Source organism: Scyliorhinus canicula, chromosome 4 (genome assembly GCF_902713615.1).
Source record: "Scyliorhinus canicula chromosome 4, sScyCan1.1, whole genome shotgun sequence".
In the NCBI taxonomy this organism is placed as follows: Eukaryota; Metazoa; Chordata; class Chondrichthyes; order Carcharhiniformes; family Scyliorhinidae; genus Scyliorhinus; species Scyliorhinus canicula.
In genome coordinates this window covers 66,248,456-66,276,384 of record NC_052149.1, presented here as the reverse complement: position 1 = coordinate 66,276,384, position 27,929 = coordinate 66,248,456, and the positions used below count along the sequence as shown (strand labels likewise).

The 27,929-nt window shown below is 41.1% G+C and overlaps 1 protein-coding gene across 5 annotated transcripts in view; it reads right to left on the bottom strand.

Moving 5' to 3' along the window:
• The window catches only part of efcab14 (EF-hand calcium binding domain 14), a 113,258-nt gene that overhangs the window by 53,961 nt on the left and 31,368 nt on the right, over positions 1-27,929 (bottom strand). For all 5 annotated transcript variants that reach the window (XR_005460341.1, XM_038794387.1, XM_038794389.1 and 2 more), the window contains exons 4-7: positions 18,466-18,564; positions 16,515-16,625; positions 10,689-10,880; positions 8,026-8,109 (exon numbers count right to left, since the gene is read on the bottom strand). Coding sequence is in view for 4 of the 5 variants with exons in the window: in XM_038794387.1 (XP_038650315.1) it covers positions 8,026-8,109; positions 10,689-10,880; positions 16,515-16,625; positions 18,466-18,564 (486 nt within the window). In the remaining variant the exon portion in view is untranslated. The remainder of the gene's footprint in view (positions 1-8,025; positions 8,110-10,688; positions 10,881-16,514; positions 16,626-18,465; positions 18,565-27,929) is intronic.

The following is a 27,929-nucleotide window of genomic DNA, read 5'->3' as shown; positions in this document are numbered from 1 at the left end:
AGTTGCTGCGCTAACAATCTGCTAGCCTTTTCCCCATGCTCGCAAACCACGCCCCTCGCCTTCCTAAGCTGTTCCACGGCCCTACTTGTGGATAGCGCCCCTAGCTCCGCCTGTAGTCTCTGCCTCTCCCTGAGTAAAACCTCCCCCGGGGGCTCCGCGTGTTCCTCATCTATCCGACCCATTTCCCTAACCAATCTGTCCATCTCTGCCCTGTCTGCCTTGGCTCTGTGGGCCCCAATTGAGATCAACTCTCCCCGCACTACTACCTTTAGCGCCTCCCACAGGGTCGCCGCTGAGACCTCCCCCGTATCATTCACCTGCAAGTAATTTTGCATACACCTCTGAAGCCTCTCACAGATCCCCTCCTCCAACAGCAGTCCCGCGTCTAGCCTCCGTTGTGGGGGTTGGTGATTCGCCCCTCCGACCTGCAGGTCCACCCAGTGCGGGGCATGGTCCGAGATAGTGATTGCCGAGTATTCCATGTTCTTTATCTCCCCTATACAGTCCCTGCTTAGAACAAAGAAGTCTATCCTAGAATATACTTTATGGACGTGCGAGTAAAACGAGTAGCCCCTTCCAGTCGGCTGTCTGGCTCTCCAGGGGTCCACTGCCCCCATTTTCTCCACAAACCCTTTCAGCTCCCTTGCCATTGCTGGGAGTCTACCCGTTCTGGGACACGACCGATCCAGCGCCGGATCAAGGACCATGTTAAAGTTCCATCCCCATTATTAGCCTACGAGAGTCCAGGTCCGGGATCTTCCCGAGCACTCTTTTAATAAAGTCCACGTCATCCCAGTTCGGGGCATATATATTCACCAGCACCACTCTTCTCCCCTCCAGTCTGTCCCTTACCATCAGGTATCTGCCCCCCCCCTGTCTGCGGCTATGCCCTCCGCCTCAAATTGCACCTGCTTGTTGATCATGATTGCCACCCCCCTAAACTTCGAGTCAAAGTCCGAGTGGAAGACCTGGCTAATCCAGCCCTTCCTTAGCCTAGTCTGGTCAGACACTTTCAGATGTGTCTCCACGTGCTACTCCTGGTACTCTTCGCCCACCGCAGCACCTGCTCCTTGTCCACGAACCTGTGGAACCTGATCACCATCGGACGGGGGGGGTTCCCCCCGGCCGCCCCTGCCTCGCCTGCACTCTGTATGCCCCCTCCAGCTCCGGCGGTCACGGCAAGGCTTCAGCCCCCATCAGCTGCATCAACAGGTCTGCCACAAACGCTGCGGCATCAGCTCCCTCAGTTCCCTCCGGGAGGCCGACGATCCTCAGATTGTTCCTGCGGGCTCTATTCTCCAACTCCTCCACTCTGTCCAGCAGTCTTCTTTGCCGCTCCTTCAGCCCGTCAACTTCTAACGCCACAATCGTCTGCGCATCCACCTGCTCCTCCACCACCTCTCCCAGCTCCTTAACTTTTACATCTTGAGCATCCAGCCTCTGACTCAGCTGATCCACTGCCTTCTGAAGTGGGTCCAAGTTGTCCCGCTTCAGAGACTCAAAACTGTTTTTCATCTCCTGGAGCATGTTATCCAGCGCCTGCTGGATTGCTAAGTCCGAGGTCCGTGTGTCCGCCATCTTAGGTTCCAGGTCAGCTTCCTCTGCTCCTTGCCTCTGTCCCTTTCTCTCTCTCTCCTCCTCTGCTTCCTGGACTCCCGTGGTTCCATAGATTGCAGCCCGCTCTCCAGCATTTTCGCGGCCGCCTTTTTGCCACTCCATGGTCCCGCTATCGTGGGGAATCAGCCTCTAAAGCCCTGCCGGAGTGAGAGCCCGCCGAATGTGCGGCTCACTCGAACATCGCCGCCACCGGAAATCCCCAACTATGATCTTATTGAATGGCAGAGCATGCTTGAGGGGTCAAATGGCTTACTCCCACTCCTAATTTGTAGTTCATATCAGTGCCAAATAAACATGCATCGTATTTTCCATGTTAAATGAGCATTAAGATGCACTAGTATTAAAACTTACATCAAAAAAATAAACAGTATTGAAGTATCCAACACAAGTTTCGCTCTCATTATCAAACTCTTCAAAATCAGAAATTCTGGGCTATATTTTCAGTTATGAGCAGTATAACTGTGGTGTAAATAAATGCAAAAAATAAGGATCAGAAGTGACAAGTTGGAGAAACTAGGAAATCAAAATAAACCTTGCACTAATTTTCAGTATCTTCAGATTAAAAGTGCACAGTGAAAGGAACAGACACCAAATATTACGGCGAGGGAGCATGAGGAGAATAATTGTGGGGAAAACTCCACAAAAATCTTGGAAGCCTCAAAATATTTGATGACAGGACTTTCATCATTATTTTTATTTCCTTTAGCATCCGATAGTCAGTCGGGCTGATGAGCTCGCAGCAGGTCCAGGTTGCAATTGGCAGGATGTTTAGAAGAAGGGCCATGGAGGGCATTCCTGTTTCTTCTGGCTCATAAACAGTGTTATGAAAAGCGCTTAGCTGCTTGATTCAGCTGCTCCTGCCTCCATTTAACTGTTAGGCAATATTAATTTAAATCAGGCTCTCAAATACATTGCAGAGTCCTGATTCAAGTATTATTAACTGTCACATCTTAATAGTCAGACACAAAGAGTAGGATACAAATATTCTATGCAACCTGACGCCATTAAAATGTCAGCTGCCATATGCTGCATATTGGAGTGACATTGCATATTTTTGAATTTAATATCTCCGACTGGTCGCTAAGTGTGATTGCGGGATGTTAATATTTTTTAAAAAAATTTAGAGTACCCAATTAATTTTTTTCAATTAAGGGGCAATTTTGCATGGCCAATCCACCTACCCTGCACATCTTTGGGTTGTGGGGGCAAAGCCCACACAAACACAGAAAGAATGTGCAAACTCGGGGGTGGCATGTGGCACAGTGGTTAGCACTGAGACTGCGGCGCTGAGGACCCGGGTTCAAATCCCGGCCTTGGGTCACTGTCCATGTGGAGTTTGCATATTCTCCCCGTATCGGTGTGGGTTTCACCTTCACAACCCAAAGATGCGCAGGTTAGGTGGATTGGCCACGCTAAATTGCCCCTTAATTGGAAAAACAAATAATTGGGTACTCTTAATTTATTTTTTAAAAAAGAGAATGTGCAAACTCCACACGAACAGTGATCCAGAGCCAGGATCGAACCTGGGACCTCGGCGCCGTGAGGCAGCAGTGGTAAACACTGCACCACAATGCTGCCCTGGGGGATGTTAATATTAACCCCAGAAATTCTAATCTCACGAGAATTCAATTTGAGAACCATCATTTATGGTCTTGTCTAGTGATCTTGTACATAGCAGTTTAACATTTGCTGCTAACTTGAACATTTATTCCACATTAGCTAAAGCCTCTCACAAACATACATCCGGATCACAATGTCAACCATCCAGGAAAGCATCAGAACTCAGCCTGAAAGAGCATCAGGACCTATATCTTCAGCTTTGGAAAACATTTTTCACACGGCTACCCTGCAACTAGTAAACATTCACTGAACAAATGTTTCCACAGTACAAAAAACCTCAATTAGTTTATATTGCAGGGATGGGAGCAGCCAAAGGCAAAAGGGTCTGAAAATGAATGGCCGAAAACAAAAAGCGATAAAAATTGTTTGTGACAAGAAATCAAATACAGTGACAAGTCACTGCATTGAGTGTGGCTGGCAAGTTAGAGCACTTATCATTCATCATCTCCTGTTAACAAATATAAGAGGAAGAAATGCATTGGAAAGGATTGAATGTTTTTGTCTGATTATTGTTGTGCCAGCAGTACTTTGCAAACTTGAAAGCCAGGCCCAGGAAGAGAGTTTTAGAAAGAAAATATTTTATGAATACATAAAATAAGCTGTCAGTATGAAAATATGAGCAATATTGCCTATTGTCCAAACGCTCTCTCTTGCGCCCGAGGCGCCTCCTTCTTCTTCCCACCCACACAAAATCCCCCCTCTCCTTTCTTCCTTACTCAGTGTCTCTCCCTCTTCTTCCCTCACATTTCATGCCCCACGCTCCCCCAGACAGCCAGAACTGCTTTACCTGCACTGAATCTGCCTGCATCTTTGCTTCCCTCTCTCCTCCAGATCCACCGATGGTAGTCTGAGATCCTAATTATTTTCCTTCTCTTTTATATTAATAGGAGGGTTGTTATAACTTGGAAAGAGGTGAGGATGGGGGTGGGTCCATTTATTCTAAATAATTTAAAAAAGGAATTTAGTGTTTCTTCCTCCGTGGGTGCCAGAAAAAAGTCTCTAAAAGGATTGCAAAAAATAAATACTCAAAGGGAGTAAAAAGTCAACTATCCATGACTCATGTTCTGCTCAGAGAATTGAATCCGTCTCTTTCCCCTTCAATTTGGGGAGCAGTTCTTGTTCCAGTTTCAATTCTCCTGTTTTCTCCATGCTACCACTCCAGTGCCTCCAATCACAGGCTCTCTCCCTCCCACCCTTGATGCTCCTTCAATCACAGCTTCTGTGTCTCCCATGTTCACTGCTCCGATCACAGGTTCCGCACCTCCCACCCTTACTGCTTCTTCAAATCATGGATTCTGTCTCTGGGGGAACATCAAGAGTGGGAGGGAGGAAACCTCCGATTGAAGGGACTGCAGAAGCCAGCATGTTGGGAGAGAATCTATGATTAGAGGAAGAGACAGATTCTGTCTCTCCCACACTCGCTCCTCCAATCATTGCTCTGTAGTCAGTTCCCACTCTGACAACAGAGCTGCGACTACTTTTAAAACCCAGTAATCTTGGACTAAGCCTGAAGTTCAGAACATAGATTTAAGATTTCCAATGTGGCAATATCAAAAATCTGCCAAACAGGAGAAATTTCTCAGCCTTGATATTGACTTGCTGTGTACCATTTTGTACTATGGGAAGTCAGCACCTCGTCCATCTACAAGAATGAAGCAATGACTGAATGGGTTCAGTATTCTGGGCAAAGGACCTCAATATTCTTATTGTAAAACTTTATTCCAATAAAGAAAAAGCGTGATAATTTTAGAAATCAGCCTTCAGCAAAAAAACGCTCCATTACCATTAAAGATAGTCCCATTGATTAGTCAAGATTAAAACTAAAATGTTTTAAAAGTATGTGAAAAAATAAGGGTTAACAATAAAGGAAATAAATGCAGAAAGTATAGTTTGGATGAGAACATGCAGATTAGATGAACTAAAGGACGGCATGAAAATATAAAAGTAATATGATTTTGTTTTTATAAGTACATCATAAAGTAGAAGAATACATTAAAAAGATTAGATTCATAAACAGATGAGGTGATAATTACTTCAGGAAAATAGATATGACATTAGTGTAGCAGTGTTTACAAATACAGATAGAAATGGGAAGGTAGGTAAACCTGAGCATTGCTGACAGTTTTTAAGAGTAGACAAGCAATTTGGTCAAAAAGGTGAGCAGATGTTTTGATAGCATGCCCATGATGACAGAAGTCAGAAGGGAGAAATGAAAACCTCCCAAATTGTTTCAATCAATCCATTTTAGATGTGCAACTTATACCAAGTGATCGAGAAGACCCAATGTTACACCTTTATTGAAAAATTACAAAGCAACCCAATTATTAAACGTTAATTAGTCTATCATTTGTGGACAAAATCTATATCATCCATAACTTGATCAAATTACTGTACATTTAGATGGAATAATAAAGATAAGCCAGCATGGATTCTATTTTTTAAATAAGGTTAAGCAATCAGTGAGGACCGTTAAACACGCAAGGGATTCGTTCATAGATATAGCTTGGCAGAATGAGAAAACTGGTCGTACATGCAATTTATTGCAGAGATTGAGAGAAAAGTAAGTGATTTTGCACATTGCAAGGGAGAATTCAAATGTTACATATCAGTCCTTAGTGGTGTTTTCAAATATTTACCCTCTTTTGGATGATGGTCTCCATGATACTTATTTGGCCAGTCACAAAGAATGTGAGCTGCCAGAACACTTCTCCAGAAAATTTTGTTTAAGACCTTGGATTTTCTTGCAAAAATGCAACATTATTATCCACGAGAAAATGGGTTATTTGGCAGAAAAGGCTTTTCTAGTGTCAACAGATGTGCACAAATTAACATTTCTTCCACCTATTTTGCACAAGGAATTTAAATCTGTCCAGATCCAAATCAAATAAGGCATGGTGATTTTATGGATTAGTGCAGGCTACAGCAGCAGAGATCATTAGAGAATAGCATGGAACACACATTTCCTTGTCCAAAGTCCTAATCAGCACTACCATCACACAAAATGTTACACCAAGAATTGTAATTCATAATATTGATCCCAAATTCATATTCAGATCTCTTCTCCACATGTATCAGTTAGATACCAGCAATACACATTATGGGTTTTCTGAAGATTTGAGCACCAGATCAAACTTCTGCTCGATGGTTCAATAACAGAGCTAGTTTGATGTTGCAACCTAAAGCTTAGTCCCACAATGAATATACAGTTCAGTATTCCAAATATAGATACAGAAAAAAATCAATATACAAAACAGAGCATACTAAAAATGTTCTTAATTTTAAAATACTGACTGCAATCATTTTTTTTACAGTTAGCACTTTACGTACAGTTAGCACTTTACGTTCAGTTATTTTTCTTCTAAGCAAATTCTTTGATTTCTCAAATTCAGACATATTTGAGGGGCACAGGTGGTGCAGGTTTCATTTTGCATTTGACCTTCAGCACAGCTATCTGAAAGCTAACAGCCTCTTGCTGCTGGGCAAGCAATAAATGTCAAATGGATGTAGTTAAGAAGCCTTTGTGGAAACAACTATTGGCAGTAATTCCCCCTTATGAGGTACAAGTGTTTAATTAGCATATTCACAAGCAGCATAGTTTGACATTTCCAAAGTCTCTTAAGTGTATTTGTTCTTCTCACTCATTATACTTTTATAATAAATTGATGATGACAGAGACACCTTAAATAGCTTTAATAAATGTCAAGTTACTTGCTCTTGCCAAAATGCATTGTTAGTATTTGGGTTTTTTTTTGTAGCGAAAATGACTTCAAACAGTGACAATTTTAAGAGGTGGACAAGAGATAATGGCATGTCTTTTTATTTTCCTAAAGTGCACCTTTGAAGAACACAATTTATGTTAACCATGTTTGGATTCGGATACCGTCAATATTAAATTTGTTTGTTTATTTTTATTTTAGATATTCCAGGTTTCAAAAATTAGTCTTGTGATCGATAATTTTAGTATCAGTGCGAATAGAAATTTTTATTGGTGACGTTCTGATTAACTTAGGAACTATCGATCATTTAACACAGAAACAAAATTAATAATTGCCAGCTGCTCTTGTATAAACTAGAACGGTACCTTAGAACATAGAACATAGAACAGTACAGCACAGAACAGGCCCTTCGGCCCTCAATGTTGTGCCGAGCCATGATCACCCTACTCAAACCCACGTATCCACCCTATACCCGTAACCCAACAACCTCCCCCTTAACCTTACTTTTATTAGGACACTACGGGCAATTTAGCATGGCCAATCCACCTAACCCGCACATCTTTGGACTGTGGGAGGAAACCGGAGCACCCGGACGAAACCCACGCACACAGGGGGAGGACGTGCAGACTCCACACAGACAGTGACCCAGCCGGGAATCGAACCTGGGACCCTGGAGCTGTGAAGCATTTATGCTAACCACCATGCTACCCTGCTGCCCCTTGATTGCCTTTGTAAAATACTACACATGGCACAACGCCTGTTACTCAACATTTAAACTAAAATATGTCATATAAAATGCAAAAACCAATAAAAATACTTCAAAAAAAATAATTTCCAGCTGCAAAGCCTATCAATGAGTGCGGAGAAGCACCAGTCCAACAGGTTTATTTGAAATCACTAGCTTTCGGAGCGCAGCCTGACTCACCTGATGAAGGCGTTGTGCTTCGAAAGCTTGTGATTCCAAATCAACCTGTTGGACTTTAGCCTGGTGTTGTAAGACTTCTTATTCTATAACATGACTTGAGAGAAAATTAAATTGGTAGAGGCAAGCACCCAAAAGGAATTTACTTACATTTAGTCCTGAAGGTTTCTGCTCTTTGAATGCAATTTGTTGATCCGAGCTGACTATTTCCTGAGAGTTGTTCGTCGGAGCCACCTGCAGTTTGCAACAATAGGCTCATTAAAGCTTGGGCTACTAGTGTCAAGAATGGACAGTGACAAACTCATTGAATATCTAGTAAAGATTATCTGTGTTTAAGGTTGCCTTTCAAGTAGAGTATCTCATCACATCACTTCCAAGTACAATCTGCTTTCCACTCTTAGGTCAGGAATTGTTTAAAAAAAACACACAACATGCAGAACAGAAAACTGAATGAGCTTTTTAAAAATTGGATATCTAAAAAAAATTCCAGGTACCATTATTTATAAGGAAGTGGACTGTTCTTCTTTCATTGATTTATGCCATCCTCTCCTAAGTTACTCCAATATTCTCCTCGCCAACCACTCATCCTTTACCATCTGTAAACATCAGCTCATCAAGATCCCTACTGCTCAAATTCTATCGCACCAGTGTCCCTGCTCCCGTCTCAAAGTGTATACCCATAAAACCTTTTCATGCCCCACAATATCTCACATTCCAATTTCTGATCATGCAACTCTAGCCTCTTACACATCACCTCTCCTTTCACCTCATCTTTAACAGCTGTGGCCTCAGCCACCTCGGTCCCACTTTTTGAAGCTCCCTCTCCAAACCTTTTTCCACTCCCTCTCCACCTTTTTAAGCCATTTCATTTTGACCAAGACCTGGAACACATTCTCCTCCTTTATGCCGTTGAAGCACCCTGGGACATTTGACTACATCAAAGGTGTTTATGTACAGTAAATGAGAGTTGCTGCCCATTCAAATTTTAAATTTATTTGAACATTTATTACCAGTACTAAACTAAGAACGTAGTTGGGGATATTAAAAGAGAAAACAAGTTACATTTGGACACCCTTTCATTCTAAAATTCCAAACATTTCAAAAAATAGATGGAAGAAGAATGTTACTAAGATAATGAGAAAGTACCGGTGCCTAGCAATTACTTTGCACTTAGGAACAGCACCACATGAATTTAACTGAGAATATTAATTACTTAGAACTTTGCATTAACATATTGGCCAAAAATCACCTTACAAAGAATCAGTTCTCAGAGACATTAAACATAAAATATTAAAGAAATAAATGTTCATTTAATTTGAGTTATGAAATGAACAAAAATAATTCAATTTTGTCCAAAGGAATCAACCGACTAATGGTTTCAGATGTTGGGTAAGCCCAAGATCATTAAATGATCTCTGATTTTGACACCAGCAGGAGGTGTAACCCTGTACATTTGCTATTACATTAGCACTCAACCTCCCCAACAAATCATGAGGCAGTGGCTCTTTTGCCCATACCATTTCAAATCAAATATCCAATGGAAGCATTTCAAAATACTGTACAACTTCAATCAGTAAACTACAGTCTTGCTTACATGAAGCTACTAAATGGTTGCTGATCAAGACATGTTGTGGCGAGCACAGTAAGCTTGAACCTACATCCAAATTAGTATGGCACTAACACCTCATACAAAAAAATTGGGTGGTATTCAACTCAGCATCAATAATTATCTTATGTTTACAAACCTAGCACAATAATAGATAAGGTGCAAACAGTTTGACCAAAATAACTGCAGCCACAACATGAAATTTCCCAACAGCTCTCTAGCTATTTGTGGGTTATTTTGCCTTCCTTACATTTGGTCTGTATGCATTGTTTCTAGCTTATTTTCTATCAGAAAGGAATAATGGGTCACTGAAGAAAAACACTTAGGATTGTGCACTACTGCAAAGTTTATATGTATAAAATATTAAAAGTAAACCACAATGCCTTCTATAAATCAACTGAGACGCAAGTGATGGTTCAGTAAATTATAAATACAAATTTAACGAGTTCAACTCAAACATATAATTGAAAAGGCCCCATCACAGCCCCATGAATTCTGGAGGTCTCCCATCACTAACTCCCCAAAAGTTAACGCAATCATAAAATGAAAACTCATATACTGCCGTGGTACAGAGGGCAGCAATTCAATCTCATGATTGATCATCTGAAACTCCACAACCCTTCTCTCTTGGACCAAATTTGATATTTACTGATAGTTATCTAGCAGTCATTACATATGGTGGGTCCAAAATAAAGCAAATTTATGATTCAGATTATTTTTGCTCCATTTCTACCTATTATTATCTTTAAATACATACATTGTCGCTTTCAAAAGACATTCAAAAGGCATAAACCGCAATAGATCATAGAATTTACAGTGCAGAAGGAGGCCATTCGGCCCATCGAGGCTGCACCGGCTCTTGGAAAGAAGACCCCACGTAAGCCCAGACCTCCACCCTATTCCCGTAACCCTGGACCTCCACCCTATTCCCGTAACCCAGTAACCCCACCTAACCCAAGGGCAATTGAGCATGCCAATCCGCCTAACCCCACACATCTTTGGACTGTAGGAGGAAACCGGAGCACCCGGAGGAAACCCACGCAGACACGGGGGGGAACGTGCAGACTCTGCACAAACAGTGACCCAAGCCGGGAATCGAACCTGGGACCCTGGAGCTGTGAAGCAACTGTGCTAACCACTATGCTACTGCGTTGCCCTTCTAGATCTGCAATTGAAATTATTTCAAATTCAAAATGGTTACACTTACCAAACTGCCATTTACATTTTCAATTTTATTCGCATTACTGGCAATTAATAAATTGCTCTCCAGTAAGGTAATTCTCTGGCTGATATTATTAACTTCTAAATCTATGTGATGCAGCTTTTGGTCATTGTGTGTATGATAAAACGCGAGGGTGGCATTCACAGCTTCTATCTGATCATGCAGGTCCAAGATGTCCTGAAACATAGAAAAAGAAGAAATGTGATCAAAGAAAGTGTTAAAAAACAGTGTATTAACAAAAGTATTGCTTTAACCCTATTTCACTTGTACAAAAGTCTACAGTTTGTGGCTTGGCACCATTTCCTTACTCTCAACAACATATAACGGTCCTGCTAAACAGGATTTATACTTGATTGAACCATCACTTGAAAATGAAAATCGCTTATTGTCACAATTAGGCTTCAATGAAGTTACTGTGAAAAGCCCCTAGTCGCCACATTCCGGCGCCTGACAGGGGAGGCTGGTACGGGAATCGAACCATGCTGCTGGCCTGCTTGGTCTGCTTTAAAAGCCAGTGATTTAGCCCAGTGAGCTAAACCAGCGTCTCAGTTGATTTATAGAAGCACCTCCTGCTAAACAGATCACTGAAACTCCCCACAATTAGAAGCTGAGTCCTGGACTCCCTCACCAACAGACCGCAATTTGTCAGGATAGGCAACAGCACCTCCTCCACAATAGTCCTCAGCACCGTAGCCACGCAAGGATGTGTGCTCAGTCCTCTACTGTACTCCCTATACACACACGATTGTGTGGCAAGATTTAACTCCAACTCAATCTATAAGTTTGGGAATGAAACGACTGTGGTGGGTCGTATCTCAAACAACGACAATTCAGGCTACAGAAGAGAGATAAACCACTTAGTTGCATGGTGTACCGAAAACAATTTCTCTCTAAATGTCGGAAAGACCAAGGAACTGATCATCGACTTCAGGAAGCATATCCTTCCTTTTGGTGCTGCTTCACCAGGATGTGACAAGGATCACCAGGTCACATGGACCAGTATTTATTATCCAAGAAAATTGCAGTTGATCCCTTCATACTTGATGCAAACTCAATATTGTAAGAATGTTTGAAAAGGACAATTACAGGTTCCACAGACATTTTAAATAAATTACAAATCTTTCTTACTGTACAGATTCTAGATAAGCGGTCATCACAAAATAATTTCAGTCAAACAGAGGAAGGAACTGATGGCTGGATCTGGTAGGGCCACTGCTGGAGGAAGGAAGACTGGAAACAATCTGGATTGAGGAAATATATGCTCTTTCATCGTCCTCATGTGCAAAGAAAGTCTGAAATAGTTACGGTGACAATGGATGTCAGATGGGTCATGGATGTGAATGGGCAGATATTGGCTAGGACACTGGGGATAACACCCCTACCCTACTTTAAAAATAGTATCATAACATTTTTGGTATCACCTGAGAAGGTAGACAGGACCTCTGTTTAATCTTTCATCCAAAGGAAAATGACAATTTTCTGCTTCAGAGCCAAGCATGCTACCAACAAGAGTGTTCAGTCCTATTAGATGGCTTGCTTATGTTCCAGATCAAAATACACATTTATCCTTGAAACATTAAGTTCTTTTTTCATCCGAGTGCCAATGGGCGTGCTGTGCATTGGTATCATTTTTTAGTATTATTATCTCGGATAAGGATATCTTTTTTCCCTGCATCCAGTAAAGCATTTATAATGCTTTTTTTCTATTTCATTTGGGTTAAGTAGGAATTTGGCACTTTCATACAAGTATGTATACCAGATAGAAAATGGAGCTCAAAAATTGAAAGATTTTCCTTAATGTGTACCTAGACATTTATATGCTCATATACACGATTGGAGGAAATTTTTGCTAATTTGAATTCTAAAATAAAATGCAATTCATTATAAAAGCACAAGTACTTCAATGTAAATTTTCCCCTCAAGTTCTTCCAAATACTTTCCCCTCTTTACCCTCCTCTCTGAAGACAGAATATCAATTTGGGGGTCAAATCTATAACATAAATGCGATTGTTGAACATGATTATGACCCAGTCGAGATGACGGGTACCTGAGGTGCTGGTGTCCATGGACACTGAGAAGGCATTCGATCGGGTGGAGTGGCAGTACCCGTTCGAGGACCTGGGAAGGCTTTGGTTCGGGCCGAAGTTTGTGACATGGGTGCACCTTTTGTACGTGGCCCTGGTGGCTAGTGCACAGACCAATGAGATGAATTCAGAAAGTTTTGGGTAGCACAGGGGAATAAGGCAGGTGTGCCCACTGCTAGTGTTCGGGCTAACGATAAGAGCCCTTGGCAATGGCCCTGAGGGGATCGGCAGAGTGGCAGGGGATTAGGAGGGGAAGCAGGGAGCACTGCGTGTTACAATAGCAGATGACCTTCTACTAAATGTGTCTGATCCCACTGGAGAGTATGGGCAGATTATGGGCCTACTAGAGGGGTTTGGGGTTTTCTCTGGTTATAAGCTGAACGTGGAGAAAAGTGGTGTTCCCGATGAACGAGTTGGGTCAGAGGGTCAACATAGGAAGGCTGTCATTAAAGGTAGCCAGAGATAGGTTCAGTTATTTGGGGATCGAGGTGATGGAAGAATGGGTGATGCTGCGTAAATGGAAGATAACAAAGCTAGTGGAGGAGATAAGGGTGGATTTTAAGAGGTTGGATAGGCTGCATCGGACTCTGGCAGGGAGGGTTCAAGTGGTAAAAATAATGTCCTGCCAAGGTTCTTATTCATATTCCAGACGTGCCCGATTTTCAGGCCAAAGGCCTTTCTTTGGAAGTTGGATACAGTTATTTCAGAGTTCATATGGAGGAGGAAGGTGCCATGAGTGAAGAGGCAGAAGGGGGGTTGCGTTACCAAACTTGTTGCATTATTATTGGGCGGCAAACATGGAGAAAGCGAGGCGGTAGTGGGAGGGAGAAGGGGCAGAATGGGTTAGGATGGAGGAAGAACACTCTAGGGGGTACAGCCTGAGGGGTATGGTGACGGCGGCACTACCGTTGACGTCAAGATGTATGGAGAGCCCGGTTGTACAGTCCACGATTAAGGTGTGAAACCAGCTGAGGAGGCATTTTAGAAAAGTGGGGATGTCAATGTTAACGCCGCTATGTGAGAACCATGGGTTTGAGTTTCGCGCGTGCGCTGGGGTGTATGTGTAGGTACTGGTGAGGCAGGGCTGGTGAGGGCGAGAGATCTGTACCTAGAGAAGTTCAGGGGGCAGCACGGTGGCGCAGTGGTTAGCACTGCTGCCTCACAGCACCGAGGTCCCAGGTTTGATCCCGGCTCTGGGTCACTGTCCGTGTGGAGTTTGCAATTTTCCCTGTGTTTACATGGGTTTCAGCCCCACAACCCAAAGATGTGCAGAGTAGGTGGATTGGCCACGCTAAATTGCCCCTTAATTGGAAAAGAAGAATTGTGTACTCTAAATTTATTTAAAAAGAGAAGTTTGCAAGCATAGAGGAGCTGAGGGAGAGGGTAGAGCTCCTGAGAGGAAAGAAATTTAGATATTTATAAGATGGGACTTTGCACAGGTGTGGAAAGGGTTCCCCAAGCTGCCGAAGTATGCCCTATTGGAGCTGCTTCTGGACGTCGATTGGGGACATAAATAGATGGTCGGGAAAGCCGGGGGGGGGGGGGGGGGGGGGGGGGGGGGGGGGGGGGGGGGGGGGGGGGGGTGCAGGTAGTGAGGATCAAGGACGTGGGAGGCAGAGAAAGGAGGAGAAATAAATTGGGGACTGTGGAGTGAGGCCATACACAGGGTGAACTCTACCTCCTCGTGTTCGAGGATGTGCCTTATAGTTTAAGGTGATACATAGGGTGCATATGACTCGGGCGAGGATGAATGGGTTCTTTCAGGAGGTGGCAAGAGAATGAGAGAAGTGTGCGTGAGGACCAGCAAACCACGCGCATATGTTCTGGGACTGTGAGAAGCTGGAATGATATTGGGCGGGAGTGTTCAGAAAAGAAACAGAAATTGTGGGGAGGAGGTTGGACCAGACCCTATGGTGGCGATCTTCGGGATATCGGAGAAGCCGGAGCAGTTGGAGGGGAGGAAAGCCGATGTCGTGGCCTTCGCCTCTCTAATTGCACGGCGGAGAATTTTATTTGCATGGCGGTCGGCAACGCAGCTGGGGATGGCGGCCTGGCTACGAGACCTGTATGACTTCCTCCGGTTGGAGAAAATCAAGTATGAACTGAATGGCTCAGCAGAGGGCTTCTAGACATGGTGGGGGCTGTTCATGGCCATGTTTGAGGAGCTGTTCGTTGCCACGGTGGGGGGGGGGGGGGGGGGGGGGGGTGAAGGTGAAAAGGGGGGGAAACCTCCATCTATGATATCTCAGAGCTACATTGTCAAGAGGTCAGGTTGCAGGGGAGGTACTCTTTTGTTTTGGATTTATCTGCGTGACAAAAGGTTGCCAGGTGCTGCGGACCACTAAACAAGCAGTGAAGTTCGTTCTTAAGCTAGGGTGTCTACAATCATGAGGTGCTTAAGGAGTTAGAAGGTTGCATAATCGAATACCGTTGAAAGGACCCAAGAAGTCTCATACCTTGCAGAATAACAGAAACACTGTTAAGGATCAAAATGAATTCCGAAGAGCTGTGGCACAGCTTGGTTTGGTCTAGCAAAAGTAAATCCATAGATTCCGTAACAGTGCAGAAGGAGGCCATTTGGCCCATTGAGTCCACACCAATTCTCTGAAAGAGAACCCTACTTAGGCCCACTCCCCTCCCCTGTCCCCGTAACCTCAGTTAACCTGCACATCTTTGGACACCAAGGGGAAGTTTAACATAGCCAATCCACCTAACCTGCACATATTTGGATTCTCAGGATCCTGCAAAGTAGGAGGAACTCTTGGGTGGAAATAATAGTAGAACAAGGCATGTACTGTGAGATTTTTGAGCTTAAAGAATAAATGCTTCCAAAATACATTGTGTTAAGTTAGTGCCTTTTTTGTTTAACCCCTGCACAGGCATAACTTTGGTTTAAAATGTGGAATTTTGGGGCAAAATCAATTCAGTAGGTAACTGGAAATTTGAATTTATCTTTAAAAGTTAATGGTCTCTCTCAAGATCATGACAGGTTATTAGTTTTCAATAAGACAGCACTCCCACCCAACTCGACTCTCCTAGCAGCACTAAGCATTTCCAGAGTGTCACTGGATAAGTATCAGGACCCACGTCTTACTTTCTTGTTCACCAACCTGCAACAATTCGATCAGATTCCTCTCTGGTCTAGATCAACTAACTCAACAGACTAGAAATTGAACCTCTGCTTTGCTGCATGCTCTAATAATATGCAATGTCCATACCTACAACAATATTAAGAAAGTTCAACTTCAACCGTCGTTTTGATGATACAGAAAAATAAAATTACTTTGACTCTTTCGATAATAAACCTGATATTCACAGGAGTACTGAGACAATATTGCTGTAATTTATTTTGTTGATTATTAGTGTGCAGGAAAAGTAGAAATTTTGCTCAATCAACAAGGAAAGTTGCTTACTGAGAGATAAATTGTGGTACTGACTTTATCAAGCCTCAATACATGTTCTTCTAAATGCTTACAAATATTAATAGAAATACCAATTATAAATTCCAATCCAACATGAGTTATATAAATGTGTGATAGTAGTTCTGCCAACTCTCATTAACACTCCAGTCTCATCAGCAGATTACAGATACAAAATTGTCCGTCCATGCAAAATTAGGTATGCATGCATTTTGCTAGAACATTGAAGAGCAATTATCACAAGAGAATACATTCTCCTACTATAAAACATTTTGGCCCTCATTTCTTTTAATTACAGCAGTCCTCACCTTATTTTGTTGAAGTGTCTCCACAATTTTCTTTTGATTTTCTAAGGCATTCCGTATAGTATCAACGTCATGTTGAACACTGGTAAGCGTGCTCCCAATTGTGGCGACACTCTGCAAAAATCAACGTAGTAACTTAATTTAGTTTAGTGATTTTAGATACGTTTCTCTTCTGCAATTTATTAGCCACATTTATTTTACAAAAAATCAAGAGCACTTGACTCCACAAGTTACTACAGTATTAATACACTGGCCAATTTATTTTACACAGCTCAAATTTACTGCCCATACCTAGCCACCCTTGAGACATGATGGTGGTCTTTCTCCTTTCACCAATGCATTCCATGTGGTGAAAGCATGCCCACAATATTGTTTGGTACAGAAGTAGATCACGAATACAGAAGAAATAGGACCAGAAATTGGTCATTGAATCCATCTAGCCTGCTCCTCCATTCAACAAGATTATGGTTTACATCAACTCTGTCATATGCTTACATCTCTGATTTTCTTAGTGCGCAAAAATGTATCGATCGCAGGGGGGGGTGATTTAAAAATTGCTGACGATTTTCTGCCTCCTTCCCCCACATGTAAGATTTATGGTACAAGGATTAGTTTGTGGGTAGAAAGCTTGCACTCAGCAATCCCACCCATGCCTACTCCATTGTTGGGGTGACCATTTTAGATCACCAAATATTTTCATGGGATCAGGCCAATTTTGGGAGGAGAAGGGGTTTACGGCACTAAATGTGAACCATGATCTGGTTTTGGGAATCTTTTCACAGATAAGATTTAACGGTCTTTTTTTAAATAAATTTAAGAGTACCTAATTTTTGTTTTGAATTAAGAGCCAATTTAACGCGGCCAATCCACGTAACCTGCATCTTTGGGCTGTGGGGGTGAAACCCACAAAGACACGGGGAGAATGTGCAAACTCCACAAGGACAGTGACCCAGGGCCGGGATTCGAACCCGGGACATCAGCGCCACAGTCCCAGTGCTAACCCCTGCGCCACTTGCCGGCCTCCGATTTAACAATGCACCTTCATATCCTCCATGCTCGCTCATTCAGCTGGGAATTAAGATGTTCCTTAAGCAAGAAAAAAATCTGTACACTAAAGCTCTACAACATTTCAGCAAGACTTAATTACTTTTATACTATAACCTTTTTGCAATACAATTTGCCTTCCTAACTACTTCTTGTTAGATTTGTCCAAATCCCTTTGTCCCACCGTGACCATTTTCAACTTGCATAAATAGTAGATTTAATGTAAAGACTCCACACTCAACTTCATCAATGTCCGCCTTGTGACTTACCTCCCAGTATCACCTTACACAAGTTCCATCTCATTCAAAATCCACACATTAATCTCATTCTTCTCATTTATCCAAGTGTGGACAATCGCATATGGCATCCATATGCTCAACACCCCACCCCTACTGCAAGTTGCTATAATTCAAAATCCTGCCAACATTTTCCCATCTTCTAACTCTGATTTACATCACTATTAGTAGCAAATCTTTCAGCCATTTCATTCATATACATTTCATTTATATACCCTGGAATTCATCTCCCTAAATAATCTCTGAACCTTGCTATGTCACTCCTGATTTATTTTCAAGGACTGAATGGAACATCTCAAAGTGTCTGTGTATTACTCTGTCATTACTCAAATGACACACGGCTAGTAATTTCTCCTAGTGTAAACCTAGAAATAATAATATTTTACCCTTCAAAATTTTCTTTTAAAGTAGCTTTCTGAAAGGGCTATTCCTCAATCCTACTCAGGTCCAAGCCCCAGTTGTGAATCTCAGAAATTGTTAGCTAAGATAAAAATGCATATAAGCAATAACTTGTAAAGATCTCTTCCAACATTAAATGTGAAAATAAATAGAATAGGGTACAGTAAATGCTTTTTAGTCAACCAGATTACGCTATAGGAAACCAAAAACAATACCTTCTGTAGTTCTTCCACGGTGACTGGAAGGTTGATCAAGTCAGATGCTGATTTCACATTGGCTTTTAAATGGGCAACAGCTGAATTCAGTTGGCTAATCTGTTTATAAAACAAGAATATGTTTTAGAATTTAACATAACCAAATTTCAGGATTGAAATAACAATCAGATTTAAAGCCAATTCAACTGTTTTTGGCTCAAATGTGGCTAAATCTGTGCCCGTATGTTTCCCAGAAGCCATCTAGTCTAATCCCATTCTCATACCCACGCCACAAACCTTAATTTTTTTAAGCAATTGATTTGCTATCAAAAATGTACAAACTTTCAAAATTCACATTTTAACGATCTTCACTGAAGAATTTTTCCCCAATTCTCTTTGAATAGTTTGATTTATGAAGTTCGTGCATCTCTTGGTACCATATTAACTTGTGCTAATGTGGAAGTGGATTTCATTTTGTTATAACTTTGCTGCTATGTTTAATATCGAAGTTCCGAAAAGCTCTGTGAAAGAGATGTCAAAAGGTCAGGGGACTGGAATGAAAGGAAGCATGACTTTACTATAATCAAGGTTCTGAAAAGCATCTGTGAAAGCAGAGATGTCAAAAGGTCAAGGGAATGGAATGTAAGGAAGCGTGACTTTACTGCAGAGACAGCGAAACTAAGCTTGTTTGACCAACTGAAACAATAAGCATTGAAATGTAAAGGCAACTGGCTCTGGAGTAAGTGAAGGGAGAAGATGAGGAAGTTGGGCCAGATGGCCATGGGATAAGAGAAACCTTTGTAACAGCATTAATAGTGACCTGTGTTAATGATTATGTCAAAAATAACCTCCCGACCTCGAAGAAGAAGAATTCCATATAAGTACATGTTCTGGATCCTTGCCAAATCATTGGTGTATCTAGGAATTTAAGGGGACCACCCCTAAGCTGTGAAATGTATAAAGATACAGTCCTTATTCTGGGACTTTGGCACTTCTCGAAGGTGGTTACCCGACTGCTTAGAGATTTGTCCCGGCCGTGAATAAACGAATATTCGTTACTGACGTGTTCGAGTGTTTTACTTCTGGTCTGACGAACGGTTATGTGAAAGCGCAATTCACACTACCATCTTGACAAGCCTATTTCTAAAATAAGGCCCCTCTCATTTAGACACCATTAAATATCTGCATTTTCCTCAATTCCAAAATATTATTTCCCATTCTTCTACTGTGCTTAACCATCTACATGTGCTTCTGGTCTACTCAAACAACTGAAGTATTTCATAGTTCGTAATATCCCACACCACCTACTGACCACAGGTGCCATCTTCCCATAAGCAATTATATGTCATCAGTAAATTTTGATATTATCCCCAATTTCTAAAACCAAGTTTGTAGGTACACTGCAAGAATCCCAATATAGTTCCTTTAAGACAGAGACCATTCATCTGAGTTTTACGGTTAGAGAAACTTATTTTTTTTATCTGCAAAGAAGAACACTATATCACTTTGGATTGTTCTCCAATGTCCAACTCCTCACTTAAAACCGAGGCAAATTATTTATTTAGCATCTTTGCAATTTCATCATTCTTAACTTTAACCAAATCTACCGAAAAAGGATATACAACGTCCATAGATTTTAACTGTGCCTCAGAACTGATTTTCCCCATTTCATCTGCACCTGGGTACCAGGTATGCAGAGCACATCTGAAATGTGCTCCTTGTGCACTCACTTCAAGAAACCTCACAGAATAATACAGCACAGCAGAGGCCCTTTGGCCCATCAAGTCGGCACAGATGCATGAAAAACACCTGGCCTGACTACCTAATCCCATTTGCCAGCACTTGGCCCATAGCCTTGAAAGTGCAAAGCCAGATACTTTTTGAGGGATGTGAGGCAACCTGCCTCTACCACCCTCCCAAGCAGTGCATTCCAGACCGTCACCACCCTCTGTAAAAAAGCTTTTCCTCAAATCCTAAACCTCCTGCCCCGACATTGAACTTGTGTCCCCTCGTAACTGACCCTTTAACTAAGAGGAACAGCTGCTCCCTATCCACCATGTCCTACATAAACCTTGCTGTGTAGGTGCTTTTAGGTGGCTGTCCATAACACCAGCCGGGAGGCATTCAGTACAAGTCCCTCATTGCCAAGGAGAGTACCCGTTCATTAGGCTGTAAGGCGCACTACTTAACACTCACTAGAAGTTGGCATCTTTCTGGCTTTGTTGGATGAACATTAATTAGGAAGGGCAGGAATGTCCCCGATCCACCTCATTACAATAGCTTCTTTAGCTCCCTACTGTAAATCTGTGCGCATCACAAAAAGACATGAGATTCAACATTGTAGTACTCTCTCTTTTTACACTGTTTAACACCCATAAAATGCGTATTTCCTGTTGCAAAACACATGAACTATTGCCTAAGCTATTGGTCTTGCGCTCAACTATAATCTCTTTTTGTAGCATTTTTATAATACTTGTATTTATTTTGGCTTTCAGGCATGTTTACTGCTTCAGTCTCTCAGCCTTCTACAATTATCACTACAGGAAACTCTGTTATCCGTCATGCTCCGGGAATGGAGGTGCTGGTTATAAAATATGCCTGTTAATTAAGATGTAAGGCGAGTTCCGCATTTTCATTCAATCAGAAAGCTGCTGTGTTGATGTGGCTGTTGAGGTCTCATAAGTGGTGCAGGAGTGCACAAATCAAGTGAGTGGCACTGAGGTAACATGGTGCTGCAGAACAAGTATGGCGAGTTGTGCAAGAGCGAGAGAGATGCCAGCACTGATTTTTGAGGGAGGGGGGAGGGGGAAGAGTTGTCTCCAGTCATAAATCAGATCCGACTCAAGAATTCTGGTTGATAGAAGCGTCAGTTTGGTAAAATGCAGGATAATAAAAATCTTATTGCATATTATTTAATATATACATTTTGCTAACAAAATCATTAATTCCCTTTTCGTTGTTCAGCAGTTCTCAATGTGATTGATCACTTGATATTCTTTGGCTCAGATTCTAAAGGAATTTAGTTTCTTTCTCTATTTAGTTTGTTACGCGTGCCCTCCCTCAGTTCCTACCGCTCTTGCAACGTTTATACCCAGCAATAAATAATTGTCAATTCTAACCTATATACAGCCATCTATTAGTTACCACATAATCATGACTTTATTTAATTTAATAAATGCCCAATATTCACCAATTTCGTTTCTTATACCTTTTCCAGACTGATTTTTTTTTAAAAAAAGACCAGCTTGCCTCACTCATCTTTGAACTTCGCAGGTCAGTTACTTTTTATTCCAAGGTGCCTACTCCCTCACTTTTTCTGCGAACCAGACTTTTCCTCTGACCCCACCCCCCCACCCCCCACCATCCACATCCCCACCCCACGCCTGACTAGTTTCAACCATTTACTGCATATTTATTTAATTATCCCAATTATAATAGCGCACAATTAATTTATTTTGCAAAAAAAATGCTTTGCGAAAACACCTCGTCACTGCTATTGTAATGAACTGCAGTTATTTGTGCAAATATAGGGCATTAAAGGCTCTGAAAATTGCTGAATTCAGGCAGTAAATTCCAGGTCTTAACTTTTCAGTGGCAAAAGAATCAAATGCAATATGAGGCAAAAGTTTTTTTTTAAAAACGCAATCACTTTAAATCTGGATCCTGTTTCTCGACCCTTCTGCCAGAAAGATATTTCCCTCTGCATTGTATAGACTCCTTAATATACCATCTATTATAAATCCCCAACATCACTTTTGTCAGAAATCTAAAGTTTTAAAAAACACATAACTGACAGTCCATTTGCAATGCATGAGAATGAGTGAAAATAACAACTTTCACTCAATGAGGCTTTAACTATTAAATACAAGGGGTTATACGTAGTTAAGAATGGATTAAAAATTAAGTTAAGAATTCGGTCTCACATCAGCTTGAAGTCTAAAACTAAGCAGTATCCAAAAGAGGTACCAAAATGATTGCCTCGCTTATGCAAAATGCACTCCTTAAAAGGAGATACTGTGGAACAATGGCATCCCTATCTCTGAGCCAGAACTTCTGGGTTTGAATTCCACCTTAGGACTTGATGGCCAAGAAAGAAGTGTTCATAACACAGCCACTCAGGTTGATATTACTCCATCCACTACACGCCAGTGGCAGACAGAAAGGGCAAGTGAGATTCTTGGTCAGCCATGTGATAGGAGCCTCGACCAGCATTATCAATATCTCCAGACTACAATATGCACATAAAAGTGCATGCTGCCACAGCAACTCAAACCCCTCCAGAGTGAACAGTAACATACAAACATGGCCATTCAGCCATTTAAGCCTGCTCCACCATTTAATATCATAGCTGATCTGATAGTAACCTCATATCTGCACTACGCCCAAGCTTAATAACCTATCACAACCTTTCTTGCCAATAATCTATCCATCTCTGCCGTAAAAATATTCAAAGACTCGGCTTCCTGTTACAATGCCAGTTGGCGTGACAACTGGACAGAAGGTCCCAGAACGGAAGCCTGGCTCAAAAGACTGTAACTATTGCTTTTTTTTTAGAAAACATGGAGGAACAGAATCATGGGGGAGGGGGCAACTAGCTTTAAAAAATATTTTAACATCTACTTGACACGAAAAGTTTGGCTACGATACAATACTGCTTCACTCCCATTTATCTTCCCAAATGTGCACAGGTTTTAAGAATGACACAGGTTACAAAATATATCTTATGTCATAATGTTCTCAGTAAACACAGTCCTTCTAACCCAACAGGCTTACTATGGTCAGACAACACCCCACACTGAAACCAAGTGGCAGATGGATTGTCTGTAAATGCCCCCCCCCCCCCCCCTTCCAGATGACTATTATTTTGAGAGTCAAGTGATCTCACTGAAATCCGGCTTCCAACTGAATGTTTCCAAGCTCCACTTTTTCTTTCAAACAATACTTTCCCTCAGCTGTTTTGCAGCAAGGACTTGCCTCCAGGTTTTCCAATTCTTCTTTCAGTATTTCTTTGTCTGCACAGTAGTGATTCTATTCTATTCTAAAACGCCAGGAGCTTTCAAACAATCTCTCAGGGTCCAGTCACTAATTGCTTCACCCTTTTACATCACAGACTGTAAAGTATCATCAACCTTAGGAGTGCTTCAGGTATCACTGGCTTTTCACGAGCTAACTCCACTAGGTCTGCACTTTTCAGCTCTGACTTTAACTTCAATGAACAGTATCCTGTTCCAATGGCAATTCCTCTTGATTTTTTGTTAATTCAGTCTTCCTGGAAACTTCTCTTTATTCTCTAGTTTCTAGAACGAACTGTCCTTCAGCTTCTGAATGAGCTTTCTTACCTATTACACCATGGTATTGCTACTTTTCTAGCAGATTTGAGAGAGCTGTTCCCTCTCTAGCTTCCTAGTTCTGAGGATTGGTGCAGACTTGATGGGCCAAATCCTTATGCATTGTAGGAATTCTATGGTTTAGCATGAATCTAACTTCCTTATACAAAAACACTACATTAAACTCACTTAAATCTATACCTTATTTCTAATATCTAACAATACAAATAGATTACTTACAAGTATCTCTGTTTCCTGACATTCTGCAATCTTTTCGTGGAGAGTTCCAAAGAGTTACAACCCTCCGAGTGAAAAAGTTCATCTCGTCTCCATTTTAAATTGGCATTCACTTATTTTAAAAAGTGACCCCATAGTTCTAGATTGTCCCGGAAGAGGGAACATCCTCTCCACATCCACTCTGACAAGATCCCTCAGGATCTTACATGTTACAACCAAATCACCTCTTATTATTCGAAAGTCCAACAGATACAAGCCAGGCCTGTCTTACTTTTGTTAAGTGATTAGTGTCAGAATCAATGGCCAGATTTTACACTGAGCAGCAAAGTATAGTGCTCACCATCACCTCGCTGACAATTGATCAGTTTACATGGGTGTGAAGATTTCCCCTAGTCTGGCATATGTTTTAGCGCTGTGACCATAGGGGATGGGTGGTGTGGGATTAGATCAAGAAATAACAATGCTTTTCAATCAACCAGACTGAAGAATCTAATTGAGAAAGGCAGAGTCCAAACCACGAAGGTTAAAGCAAGAAACATAAATTAGTTTGAAAGGCAAATCAAGGTTCCTGTACCTTTACTAAAATAAAAAGACTTTTCCTGTTCTGCATTACCTTGTTTTCTGTGCATGCTCTGTAGAAGGTACACAAGTCCTCTGCCAGATAATCTTTACTGATAGTAACAAACACACCTCTGCTCAAAGAAGGAAAGCAAAAGAGGAGGATGGGGAAATGTGGCAACAACTACTCAGCCAATGACTGCTGTTGTTTTGGTAGTTTCCAAAGCAGCCAATCAGCAGTGGCAACAAGTGCGATCAGACAGGAGAACAAAACTTGTACTGGATTCAGAACATATGAAGCAAAGCAAACAATTACAGGAAAATGGAAAAACATTGAAAGTTTGAAATTCCACCTAAAGCCAGAAAAGTCTCATGCTTGTCTTCATATATTTCCATAATTTTTCAATGACTTGGGCTTTTTTGAAATTTCCATGACTTTTCCAGGCATAGAAAAGTGGCTTTTCCAAGACTTGTGGGAACTCTAGAAAATGAAATAAAGATTGAAAAATACAGGTGGGATGGCGGAAGAGTGAAAAGAGATTTGAATTTTCTTTTTAAATTGCCAATGTTAATTTTCTTCTGAGGAAATAAAAGTCCACATTTAAAAAATACATTTTACAGGTTCCAACAGGTTGCTCCACAGTAACCCTCGCATATTTTGCTATTGAAAACTCACTCCTAACAGCACAACCATATTTTAATGTGGAACTTTTATTCTTTCATGAGATGTGCACGTCACTGGCTAGGCCAATATTTGTTGCCCATCCTTAATTGCCATTGAACAAAGTGGCTTGCTAGGCTATTTCAGACAGCAGTTAAGGATCAACCACAATAATGTGGGTCTGGAGTCACACGTAGGCCAGACCAGGTAAGGTTGGCAGATTTCCTTCTCCAAAAGGGCCTTTGTGAACTAATATGCAATGCACCAAGCTCACGCTATTATTGATTTGAAGACTGCAACAGCACACCCTGTGGAGGAACAGAACAAGTGGCTGCAATTGCTGGATTTCCACATTTAACTTCTAGTGTCTGATTGTTAATGTCAGATAAACCATATAAAAATGGCAAATGTTGATAATCTCTCTATTAATATTACAACAAAATTCAGGCCATTGTCTTTGCTTCCTGTTTAAGCAGTTGAATTTAAAATGATTGAAAACAGGATAACTATTTGATTTGGACATTCTGCAATTGTAAAAATAGGCAACATAGAAAGTTAGAAGAGGAGGAGTTCAGCCAGAGGATCTATTACCCTGTACTATCTGGGGTTTTGATGTTTGAAACTAGCACAGTAAAACTTGTAAATTAAGGTCAAAGAAGGTACTTGTATCAGCTGTTCTTATTTTTAAAAAGGATCATTATACATTCACTATGCCAAAAGAGCGAGCCAAATATTGCATCCCCTCCAGCATTCAATTTTTCTTTCTTCACCTTGGATTGTTACATTTTGAAGACTTGCCAGAAGGATGTTATTTCAATTCATTTTGGTTATTTGGTTTCCTAGCTCATTGCTATCCCATGATCCTTTTCCATTGACAGAGGCGTGAAATTTCATATGTTGGCAACATGCACAGGGCAAGGTGGCTTCTGCAGCATCAGAGTGCTTGGAAGGTTCCAGCAATTGACAGCGCTCAATGCCAGATATTTATGAAAATAAGGGTGAATCTCATGAATAATTTTACCGCAGACAGTTCTAAATTGAACTATATTAAGTTTAACCAATTACTTCACGATTTTGCAATAAAGATTTCTGCCAATATTTTCTATATAGTAGTTATTAAATGGATTAAATAAGTAATTTGATAATTGAGCTGACATGCACACACAACTGGTTAACTTATCTATAGCTATCTTTAGCAGAGAAAGTCCATATACCAGTGGATGTCAAAGTGAAACAGGAGAAACAAAAACAACCAACTTACATAAATGGTGTGCTTCCTTATTCTGCGCCACATCTTTTCATAGCCTCACCTTGCTAATTGTGATCAGCTACAATCCATAAGCCCGCTCCAGATTCTGGGCTCTTATGCATTTACCCCAAGCATCCTCTACATCCCTCCACTTACTATTATATAGAGATGTTCACTGAGAACTCCCATTTTGCAAACACTTATTTTCTTATTGTATTTTTGAGCCACCAGATCCCAAAAAACATTTTGAAATGGAGAAGATATTTGCATGGTAAATTCATTGCAGGAGATCAGAGGCTGGAAAACTTCAATGTTGAATTGAGAAGTTAGATTTTTTTTAAATAACTTTTAAGATGCCAGAATGTTTAAACACTGAAATCAAATCTGCTTTCTGGTACATTCCTTTAAACAGAAAATGCTGAATTTACAACCCTTTCAGATTTAAAAGCATTATAATAATCTTTATTAGTGTCACAAGTAGACTTAAACACTAATGAAAAGTTACTGTGAAAATCCCCTCGTCGTCACATTCCGGTGCCTGTTCGGGTACACAGAGGGAAAATTCAGAATGTCCAATTCATCTAACAAGCAAGTCTTTCGGGACTTGTGGGAGGAAATCGGAGCACCCGGAGGAAACCCACGTAGACACGGGGAGGAAGTGCAAACACCGCACAGACAGTGGCCTAAGCCGGGAATCAAACTCAGGTCCCTGGCGCTATGAAGCAACAGTACCAACCACTGTGCCACAAAACTGTAAGTGGAAAGTTGATTGGAGAATTTCAAAAAGATTGGCTATTTTGAACACATCCAACGTTAAATTATTTGTATTCTTACTCCATTTATTACCTATCAAAATTCAAGAGAATTCCAATACATGCAATTCCAATACTGATCTTGAAATTTAGTACACCTAATTACCCTGTGGGCTGATTTTGTAGATCATCATATTAGCAATAGTGTCTTCACAGAATTTCATAATATAGCTCAACAGCATACTAGCTTATTTAATTGTCCTAATCTGTTAAGTCAAAATATAGGAATAGAAATCACAAACAACATATTTGGTTTTCTTCAGCAGTCACCTTCAGAAACCAAAATGTACAAAAAAACAAACAGTCTGTAACAAATATACCATGATAATTTAAATGGGTTATGAACTAATTTTATTTGACTTGAATAAAAGCAGACATAGCAGAATCTTGGCAAAGTTTTCAAATATAAAAAGATAGATTTATTTAAATATAACTTAGAAATGTGTAACAACATTCGATGCATCTATATAAACATCTTGCTTCAAGTTTTCCAGATCAGTATTGTCCAATAGAAATTGACTTAGATGTGGTTATGGTGAAACTATTTCAGCTCTGTTCACTAATTTAAAAAAGGCCTCTCATACTCTCACAGGTAAATAAATTTCACTTGTGCATATTTACTTACTATCAATCACCATTCA